The following is an 11,620-nucleotide window of genomic DNA, read 5'->3' on the forward strand; positions in this document are numbered from 1 at the left end:
TAGAAGAAAGCAGGAGCTTTCTTGTCCATGAATTCCACAGGAAGACTCTTTAAGATTTCTTCTTTCAAGTCGAGTTGTGAGAATTAATGGGCAGCATGGTTCTCAAAAGAGCCACCGTAGCTCTCTTCATTCTCATCTCAGCATCCCTCTTTGCTTCTTCCTATGCAGGTGCGCTGTCTGAGTCCTGTCATTTCATAGCTTTGTTACAGTAAGTCCAATGATCGGACCGGGTACTTAACAAAGTACTCGGGTCACAAAAAACACAGAAAATCGCTGCATGAAACAGAGAAAATCGCTGTGCTAACAATGCGCGTTACGCGCAGCGTTTTTTCATGTTGAGTACTTTGTTAAGTACTCGGCCCGATCATTGGATCTTCTCTCTATCTCTGTAGGTAACATGCATCCCACATATTCGGCTACTGCATGCAATTCACAAATTCAGGTGACAAACATCATGCAAGACGTGACTGAAGAGTTCATGACGCTTTTTAACATTTTTGGGTTAATTCATATAAATTCCATCATTTCTCTTAGTAGAATCAATTCTAAATTGGTGAACTGGTCAAGTTTTAGGTGATTATTCCAATTGAAGTTTCTTATTAGTGACGGTATTGTTTCATTTTTCTTGCAAGTGAAAAAGAGAATTGCACTGCGTTTCTTTGTTTTCCAAGAAAAACTAGTGTGATGATATAGTCAGCATTCGTCGTGGAAACTAGCATGGCCAGTTCTGTTTTCTACTTTTACCAATACATGCTTGTGAATATTTTCTTAGATTCTCTTGAATTTTGTTTTTGTGTTTTACTTTTGAAAGGATGAGACAGAGAATTCTCAGCAAAACTTAATGCTATTGTTTGCTGTTGAAGTTCTTTATTTGATTTTGAAAATAATGCTGATTGTTGTTCTTATCATCTGAGTTTGCTAATTTATGATCTTGAAAGTGTTCTACATAGTTGCTTCTGAATTGGTTGAAGAAGACGAATTGGTTTTCTTAGCAATTCCTTCTGGTGTTATCCCATCATTAGGACAAAAACAATCCTGAATCTTTTGATCTGATTGAATAGATCTCATGATTGAATATTTATATTTATATTTTCATCTGATATAATTAAGATTCTTGGTTGCGAATTTCATTTTACATGATTATCTTAATCCAGATCTACTTTTGTAGGTGGACGAGTGAGGTTCATGAATGAGTTGGCCACAGCGCATAGAGAAGTGGCAGAGGTACACACGATGAAGCATAACTATTAGGCATATGTGCTTTCACCTATAACCTAAACAAAAAAATCCGTTTTCTTTTCAGAAATTTACCTTATTTAATGAAAATTGAGTCTCTCTCCTCACTACTTGATTATTGAGAATCATTATTGGTCGATATTAATATTAAATATGATGTAAGCTGTAAATATGAGAGACAGAGAGTTCATGTGAGAATATTGCACATACATGATAACAACTTAACAGAAACAAGTATGTATTATACAGGAACGAATTGAAATAATGGTATGTGGTTACTTGACTATTTTGACTTTGGATTAATGTTTGCTACAATCGACTTAACAAAAATGCTGCTTTTTTTGTCCTGTCTAACATCATAGATGTAATCTACATGTTTTATTTAGTAGGAACAGGCTTTTGGATCACCAGAATCCGACCTGTATACAGGTTTTCTTGCGATCTAAAAATCAATGGCTATGAATGTATCAATTTTTTTTTACTCATAAAAATGTGTGTTTATTTGAAAAAACATTATCCAAGAGTAGATTCTTACTAATCGATTGAGTAAAAGAAATTCATATCATGAGATTCCAGCTCGATTGCAGGTACAATAGATTGTAGCAAATATATCCTTTGACTTTATGGATATACAAATTAATAATTTTTTTTCTTAAAGAAAAAAATATATGGATACAATGACAAATCAATTTACATTAACTGCTACATTTTCTTTTGATTAATTTCCAGTTCTTTTCTCATCTCATCACGTTATTAATTTTCCTTAAGGTTAAACTAACAACCAGTTTTTGACATGCTAGGAGGTATACCACCATGAAAGAGGCAATGGCGTCCACCCAAGAATGATGATAGTAAATACGCAGGACTATGCCACTTATGATCCTGCACCAGCCATGGTGAAGCCTCCCTTCAAGCTTATTCCCAACTAGTGACCAAGCACTTAACTTTGGCAGTCCACAATACTGTTATAAAAAAGGTCAACTCGGTGCTTAAGCACGTATACACATATGTTGATATATACAGATTAGGTTTTGTGGAGTTCTCAGTAGATGTAAAATAGGCTCGTGTTGAATAAATAAATTTTCCTTCCCATGACCAGATTCACATGTGTGGTTTCATGGCACATGTGAAACAGGTAAAAGACATGCCTCATACATGGGTGCACGCATGTATTGCAGAGAGAGAGAGAGAGAGCATGACATGTGCATGTGCTTTGATATACTTACACCTGTGTTAATGCACAAAAGAAAGCAAAAGGCAGGCATGCGAAGAATTTATGTAATGTCCCACATGTTAGATCTCTCTCTCTCTCTCTCTCTCTCTTGCTCTCTCTCTCTCTCTCTCTCTCTCTCTCTCTCTCTCTCTCTATATATATATATATATATATATATATATATATATATATATATATATATGCGTGTGGATGTGGGTGCATGTTTGCAAGCAAGCTGTGTGCAATGGCAAGCAATAGGTGCATAAAGGTGTCATCTACAACAGTTCGAGCAAGCATGCACCAAACCAACCAACACCAATCCGATGCCTCTTCCTGTTGAGATAAATGGGGCCTCGGCCTGATGGTTAGAGCGCACAAAAATGATCGGATGGAACTCACTTCATTAGACAGCTGGCGAGTTTGGATCGAGGACATTGAGGCACATGAACCATAGTGCAACGTATGTTCAGAATGGTGCACGCACGCATGCACACACACACGTCATTTATTTGTATGTGTTGCCATCCCTCCCTTTGCTTCATAGTAAATTGTGAAATAATTTGATATGGCATTTCTTATCTATATTGTTATAAGAAAATTAGTTAAAAGATCGTTAGGAATTAGGCTTGCAAATGCATTCCTCACAAAGACTTGAGCATCGGACCAGTGGAAGGCTTTTCTTCTTTGGTTTTTGATCGATCAACAATCTAGGAACCCGATCTTAAGCTACATATTGATAATTCTTTCCCAATAGGCTTGAAAGGGATTCCTAAGGGGAAATGCCCAAATAGATCATAATGGAGTGTACCCAGTTGACTACGTTTTTTCTCATTAATTCAAGTCCTGATAACGCAATAATTAACGTTCATGATACCAGGCAAAGCCCTTATATATTCTTGATGGATGCCACACAAAAGACCAACACATCATTTGCAAACAGAAACTGGTTAAGCTAAGTAAAACCTAGAATGGAGTGCCATCAACACAACCAATGCATGTCCATACGAAGAAAAAGGATATGCTTGTCTTAGACCCCTATGAAGATGAAAGAGATTTGCCTACTTATTGTCAACACACACTGCAACAGAGGCCATAAAGATACGCTTTCTAATCGTTCCTTTCAATTTTACTGCAAAACCCATATTCTCCAAGTATGCCGAGAATAAATTTTGCCCAACGATGCCAAATGCTCTCGCTTGAGGTCCACTTTGAATCAACTTATCTTTGCGAATACTGTGAGTCGTTTCATAGGCAATGATCTCACATTCAGGGCATTTATCTTTTGTGGATAAAGGCACATTTTTTTCTTGAAAATTCATCCATGGATGTGACTTCAACCACAAAGTGCCCACTTAATTTTATTTATTTTTAATTGATAATTAAGCTGGGTTTAGGCAGACACCTACCAAAAATACAAAGTAGTATGATTGATCATTATATACGGGTATAAATTTAGAAGCCATTCAAATGGTTTATCCTTGCATATCCTATCCACACTGATCATACTAAGCCTTGACAAATTATGAGGTACTTAGTTACATTCTTTATTTATCTAACAACGCGTGCGTCTTCTAACCTGAAAATCATATCGAGGAGCTCCTCATCTGCAAGTAATCCTCTTCCTTTCTAAAGCTTGGCTGAGAATTGTGTTCACCTCTATGAGAACATTTTACAATTAGCTGATGGTGTGTTGGGATTTTTAGTAAGACTTCCAACCGCGCCATTCTCTTCTAGTTGTCTAAATGTTCTGATAAACAACGCCATATAAACAGACATTCCTTGATCATTAACTGATCGTGAACCCCATGCACCAATTTGTCATAATAGAGACTTCCAATCTACAACTCTCAGGGGGACTGGATTCTAACTTTACACAATCTTGTCCATTACGCTGTAGTTGTTAATTCCATTCCAAGACTTTTTTTTCACACTTCTTAGATTTGATCGAAACCCATTTTGATCTTTTGACTCTAGCTCCTTGTGGGGTTTCATTACAGTACCTTAGAAATTTACCATCATGGTGATAAGTGGGGAACCACGATGAGAACAAAACAGTCAGTGACTCGTGTTCAATGGCTCAGATAAAGGATTCTTCTTGTTCAATTTCAATCTCTATCTCTTTCACTAGAACAAAAAGAGGTTAGTACTTCCACATGTACGAGTGTATAAGGATCTGCAGCAATGAGTTTATCTTTCAAGAATGATGCTATACTCTCATGAAGAAGTCTATCGCCCATAGTTCCAAGGATAGTCTCACAAACTGATCGAGAGTGGAACATTACTTATTGCTTCCACCTTGTTAATGTCAAATGCGAAAGATGACACTGAAAAGTGCATGATTAGTTGATCCATTCACCTTGAAAACTATAGAACCTTATAATGATGATACATATAGCAACCTTGTCTATCCACCTATTGTGGAACAACCTTGAGTTGGCATACCAACTTTTTCATTTGGGTGAGGTTAAACTACATTACCACAACCATTTTACCACTTACATGACTTTAAAACCAATTTACCCAATTGTTACCGCAATAACTCCAACACTCCCCCTCAAGTTGGAGCATGGACATCTATCACACCCAACTTGCTTTTCAATCTGGTAAATTGCTCATGTTCCAACGCCTTTGTCAAGATGTTTGCCTGTTGCAGTGAGGTAGTCACAAACTTAGTCACAAACCAATTTCGTGATGATTGTTCAAGTCCATAGATAAACTTTCAACATACACAATTTCCCTCTTATCGAGTGAATTCAGTAGGCAGTCACATATAAACCTCTTCTTTCATATCCCCATGTGGGAATGCATTATTGACATCGATTTGAAGCAAATGCCAATTATTGATAGCTGTAATGGTAAGCAAGCAACGAACGATAACTAGCTTGGGAATGAGACAATTGTTTCATTATAGTCCATGCCTTGGGTAAATCCATGGGCGACCAAACATGCCTTATTTCTTTTGATGGTTTCCTCATATCTAAATTTTGTTTTGTAGATCTACTTGCAATCGATAGGGTGCTTTCCTGGAGGTAGGCTAGTCAACATCTAGGTGTTGTTTGCTTCAAGGGTCATCACTTCGACAACCATAGAATCCTGCCAACGCTGGTGGGCCAACGCTGGTGGTTTATAGCTTGGGCAAAGGTTATGGGGTCTTGGTGTTGTGTTATATTGCTGCAAGGAAGACCTTGTGAGAAGTAGAAAAATGGTTAAAATTAAGATATTAAGAAAGAGAATATTTGGTACATGCGTGAATCTCACATGTAGAGACTGATTGAAGAACGAGAGCAACAATATAACATTTATAATCTTTAAGATGTCTAGGTGGAGATCGATGCCTTGTAGAGCATGTGATTGGAACATTGGTTTGGCCGTGGGTCATGGGATTGAAGTTTTGGGTATTAGTTGGAGCTGGATGTTGTTCGTTATTTTGGCTGAGAATGTGGGTTTGGGTTTGTAGTTTGGTCATGATAATGGGGCTCACCAACATCAGGAATAAGCAAAGGCAATACCATATTAGAGTCTTTGTCTGACTTGCAAAAGTTTTGAAATGAAAACTCGTTTTCATAAAATTTTACATCTTGAGTGGTGAAAACATTTTGACTCTCAAGGTCATAAACTTTGTATCAAATTTGTTCATGAGGATACCTAATAAACACATGCCCTTTAGCTCTGGAGTCAAATTTATCACTATGATGTATAGTGTAGGCATAGCATAAACAACCAAAAATTCCCAAATGATCATAGTGAGGTTTTTTATTAAAAGAGAATTTCATATGGGTTTTATCAAGTAATGGATGTGAGGGAAGCCTGTTGATCAAGTAGGTGACAGTCGGGATACATTCTCCTTAAAATTTCAAAGGTAAGTGGGCTTGAAATCAAAGTGCTTATGCTATGTTAAGAAGATCTCGATGTTTGTGCTCAACCACTCCATTTTGTTGGGGGGTGTCGAGACATAACGATGTTGGTGATCAATTCCTTTTTCTTTTAAATATGCTTACATATCATTGGAAAAGAATTTGGTCCCATTATCAGTATGTATGCCTTTGATTCTTCTATTGAATTGATTTTCATCCATAGATACAAAGTTTCAAAAAAGACTATAAGTTTTCGATTTGTATCACATCAAATAAACCCATGTATTACTAAAATTATTGGCGATGGTTAAAAAATAATGAGCACCAAATAATTACGGAGTTTGGTATCCTCCCCATATATCAATATGAATTAATTGAAATATGACATTAAAAGATATGAAACTTGTGAAAAATGATAATTTAGTTTGTTTGGCAATATGACAAATAGAGCAATGATCAATGGAATGATAATCATCAAGCTTATTGAATTTAAATAAAGTTCTCAATCTGTCATTAGACAAATGTCCAAAACAATTAAGCCAAAGTTTAGAAGAATATAAAAAAGCACTCAAAGCAAGATCACCACTATGCATCTCCAAGATATAAAGTAATGGATGTGAGGGAAGCCTGTTGATCAAGTAGGTGACAATCGAGATACATTCTCCTTAAAATTTCAAAGGTAAGTGGGCTTGAAATCAAAGTGCTCATGCTATGTTAAGAAGATCTCGATGTTTGCGCTCAACCACTTCATTTTGTTGGGGTATCGAGACATAACTATGTTGGTGATCAATTCCTTTTTCTTTTAAATATGCTTGCATATCATTGAAAAAGAATTCAGTCTCATTATCGGTATGTATGCCTTTAATTCTTTTATTGAATTGATTTTCAACCATGGATACAAAGTTTCAAAAAAGACTATAATTTTCAATTTGTATCGCTTCAAATAAACTCATGTACTACTAAAAATTTTTATGATGGTTAAAAAACAATGAGCACCAAATAATGACGGAGTTTGGTATCCTCCCCATATGTCAATATGAATTAATTGAAATATGACATTAAAAGATATGAAACTTGTGAAAAATGATAATTTAGTTTGTTTGGCAATATGACAAATAGAGCAATGATCAATGAAATGATAATCATCAAGCTTATTGAATTTAAATAAAGTTCTCAATTTGTCATTAGACAAATGTCCAAAACAATTATGCCAAAGTTCAGAAGAAAATAAAAAAGCACTCAAAGCAAGATCACCACTATGCATCTCCAAGATATAAAGTCCGTCCCGAAGCCTACCCTCTTCAATCGTTTGTATCGAGATAGGGTCTCAAAATAAACAAGAGTCATCTTTGAATATAACATAAAATTTTAAATCTTGAATAATTTTGCTCACATATATAAGATTAAATCAGAAGTTCGGAACACATACAACAATTTTCAAGGTTAAACGAAGTGATAAAATTATGTTTCTGATATGAGAGACAGTGTTGGCCATCCCATTAGGGAGGCCAACCGAACGACATAAGGACTTTTCGAGTGAGGACATGCATGAGAGAGAATGGGTCATGTGATCAATAGTTTCTGTGTCTATGATCCATGATTGAGCTACAAAAAGGAAAGCAAAAGAACTGGGTATATCACTTACAAGATTGGCTTGAGGACCTTGGTTACCTGAATTAACAATATTTATGATCCTTTGATACTGATATGGAGAAATTTGAGGAGATGGTGGGTTTGGATTTGGTTCTTGTAGACTTTGGATAACATTGGCACTTGCATTGACTTTGACATCATTTGAGCCCAAAGAAGAATGTATTGGACGTGCTGAAAAGCTGTGAAGAAGAAAGCACTTGGCCTTTACATGGCCAAGCTTGCCGTAGTGATCACACTTAGGTCAAAAATGACCTTGGCAGAATTTAGGTGCAGCTACAATGGTGGCTGCTACGACTATGGGAGTTTCAAATTTTGGTATAATGTGTATTTTGCGTTGTCATTCTTCTTGAACAATCAGTGCATAAGCTTTAGAAATGGAAGGAGTCGGATCCATACGAAGTAGATGGTTCCTAATAGAACTATAACTATCATTCAATCCCATAAGCAATTGCATTAACCTTTCCCATTGCTGATTCTCCTGAATCACTTTCATCGCCCAACAAGAACAAGACATGATGGTAACATATGTTGATAGCTCATCCCATAAACCTTTCAGTTTGGTAAAATAAATCTCAATTGAATACTATAATTATTTATGATTTATTATTTTATGTTGAATTTGATATATCCTCAGAGATTGAGAGAATCTATCACTCAATTCTTAACAAACTTCAGATGTAGATTAAGCATATATGACATTGTAGGAGAGGTCCTTAGAGAGTTAAGAACCCCAAAAAGGACCATGTTATTCCATCACTCCCATGATGCAACCAACGATGAAAGTCAATTAGGTTTCAAAATAGATCCATCGACAAAACCTAGTTTGTTTTTGGCACTCAATGCTATGCTCATAGCACATTTCCACATGTGATAATTGTCTCCCATGAGAGGTTGTGAGATAAGGGAAACACCAAGATTATTTGAATGATGCAATTAATGCGAGTCGACTATCATGGACTCACGTGAAGAATCGTTGTACAACACACTTACTTGATTATCGTTATTGCCAGCCATTGTTTGAGATCAATGTTGAACTTGGGCGCAATCAAGACTTGTTGCAGTAGAATGATGTTCCAACCAGAGGATCAACCACCACCATAATTAGCTCAGCATTCACTGGGTATAGAACTGCCTATGAACGATAGAACAATGGTCGGCGTACATGCAGGAATCATAGATGCTCCGATACCATGTTAATGTCAAATATGGAAGATGAAATTGAAAAGTGAATGATTAGTTAATTAGAACCTTATAATGATGATACATACATATAACAACCTTATCTATCCACTCATTATGGAACAACCTTGAGTTGGCATACCAACTTTGAGGATACACGGTAACCTCATTTGGGTGAGGTTAAACTATATTACAACAACCATTTTACCACTTACACGACCCTATAATTGATTTACCCAATAGTTACAGCAGTAACTCTAACACACACTTTCCATGGAATGGGTAAGATACCAACAATTTAGAATCAATGTTCTTCCAGACTCTTTTATGCAAGGTGTGAATAGAATCTTGTTCATTGCCTAAGTGTATCTAGAACAACCCACTTTTTCGAGTTGAGGATATCATTGTAGCCATATTGCTCCAAATCATTTGGAGGCTACTAAAACTGTAGGTGAAATCCATCGTTGTATATAGATCACCACCAATAGAACTGGCCAATGGGATTCAAAATAATGGCTTAACCATTTATTTATACCTTTGAGCTAACACAGTCAGGCAATTCTTGTCATTCACCACTCTGGTTGTCAATGGTCTAAATTGAGCTTTCTTTTCTTTACCTTTTTTTTTATGACAAGGAACCCTCACCGAGAACTAGGCCACTTAAAAAATCCCTCTCCCTCCAAAGCAAAGGTGGGGCCTACGACCACCCTGCCTTACAACCTTCAAAATCTATGGACACTTGCCAACGGGGTTTGATATGGTGCCTTCATCTCAATGCCTTCACAAGTATCTCTTAGGTGAGTTTTTCTTTTTTATGCTCTTCTCCTATAACTTTAGACCACAACCTGCCTTTGAGTGGCTCCCTAGACCCAATTTGATCCCCTTGAATACCAAACTCGCCTTTGAGATCCCATGGTGGACCATAGGTGGGTTCTTTGCCATGAGCACCATCTTTGTTCATGTTGCTCTTCACACTCATGAGCAGGTGCTTGGAACATCCAATTATGTATTATAGTTTAGATAGTATACAACATAAATGAGAAATGTAAAGAATTGGTAGCTATTTTAATTTTTGTTGTTGAGTTCTTTAATTTCAATTATTATATATATGTGGTCTTTACCGTAAACTTGGAGAAATTATAGAAGGTGGATCATAATATGCTAATTGCTGGTTATCTTTTAAGAAGACACTCCTAAGGCATATCCTATGAACACCATCTCTATATATAATTTATTCATTATTTTTTTTTATTTTATACTTAAAATATATATTATACATAAAAAAACATATATATATATATATATATATATATATATATATATATATATATATATATATATATATATATATATATATATATATATATATATATATATATATATATATATATATATATTATCTATTTGAGCTCCCCCGAGTCAAGTTGATCCTTGCCCAACACCTTATATTCAAGCTCAACTCCTTTAAGCTATGGCTTGACTTGCCAGCTATACGAACCTATCATGATGAGTCAACTGAGCTGAGTCATGAGGTGCTTGGTTTGTTTACCAGCCCTAATGACGTCATTTCAAAGTGTATGTAAGATTTGGCAAGGGTTAAAAATCAACAGCTTACAATATACCAATTTTTCAACTCTCATAAAATCATATTTTATGTCAAAAAATATGGTCCAAGGGTTTATTCCTATTATTTTGACCATGTTGAAAACATCCATAGAGTTTGATTTAGCCAAAACAATGTCCCACCATGAGTTCTAACTAGGAGTTCCTGATCCACGAGGATACCAAATACTTTCCCATATAGACTTTAATGAAAGCATACAAATTTGAATAGGTTAAATGCTTAACTTTTTATCTACATCCGGTCTGGACTCAAAAGCAATTAGAAGAACACTCAATTGGCGAGATGTCTTCACCAATGTAAGACCATATAGGTTCCAACCTAATCAGATCTAGCTTAGTTAGATTCAAATTCAGATTCGGAGTTGAATGGAAAAAGGTAATGCGGCAATTGAGATCCAATTAGCTAATTGGATATGATTTATTATCTATAGATTCACTTGGCATTCAAATTGGGATGCAGTGCATACCAAATCAGAATTCTATTCTTAACCGGATTTTACTTGCTTTTTTTAGAATCTGGCTAATTGGATTCAGATTCAGTCTGATATCTGACCCAAACCCAATGTATTGACATCACTAATCTATTGCCGGCAGGGATGTAAACAGTTCAGATTTGGGTTGCAGCAAATACCATATCCGACTAATCAGATGCAAGCTAAACGTGATTTAGATTTAGATGCTAAAATGCTCTTATCAAATCCACTTTTTTATATGTAAACGGATTCGGACATCTCTTAAAACCAGATATTAATTGGATTTAGTAGCACAATATAAAAAACCATAGAGTAACGGATAAAATCCGACCCATTGACATTCTAGTTGCCTGGGCTTGCCTTGTTTTCTCGAAAGGAAAAAATGTGAA

At 35.9% G+C, this 11,620-nt stretch overlaps 1 protein-coding gene across 1 annotated transcript; it reads left to right on the plus strand.

The window, feature by feature from the left end:
- On the plus strand, positions 1-2,503 carry LOC149833928 (protein CASPARIAN STRIP INTEGRITY FACTOR 1-like). The gene is made up of 3 exons (XM_090009901.1): positions 1-168; positions 1,169-1,224; positions 2,037-2,503. The coding sequence occupies exons 1-3, from the start codon at positions 87-89 to the stop codon at positions 2,163-2,165; spliced, it is 267 nt and encodes an 88-aa protein (XP_089866027.1). The 5' UTR covers positions 1-86; the 3' UTR covers positions 2,166-2,503.
- The last annotated feature ends 9,117 nt before the right edge of the window (positions 2,504-11,620 follow it).

Source organism: Nuphar pumila, chromosome 6 (assembly GCF_984573655.1).
Source record: "Nuphar pumila chromosome 6, dmNupPumi1.hap1.1, whole genome shotgun sequence".
In the NCBI taxonomy this organism is placed as follows: Eukaryota; Viridiplantae; Streptophyta; class Magnoliopsida; order Nymphaeales; family Nymphaeaceae; genus Nuphar; species Nuphar pumila.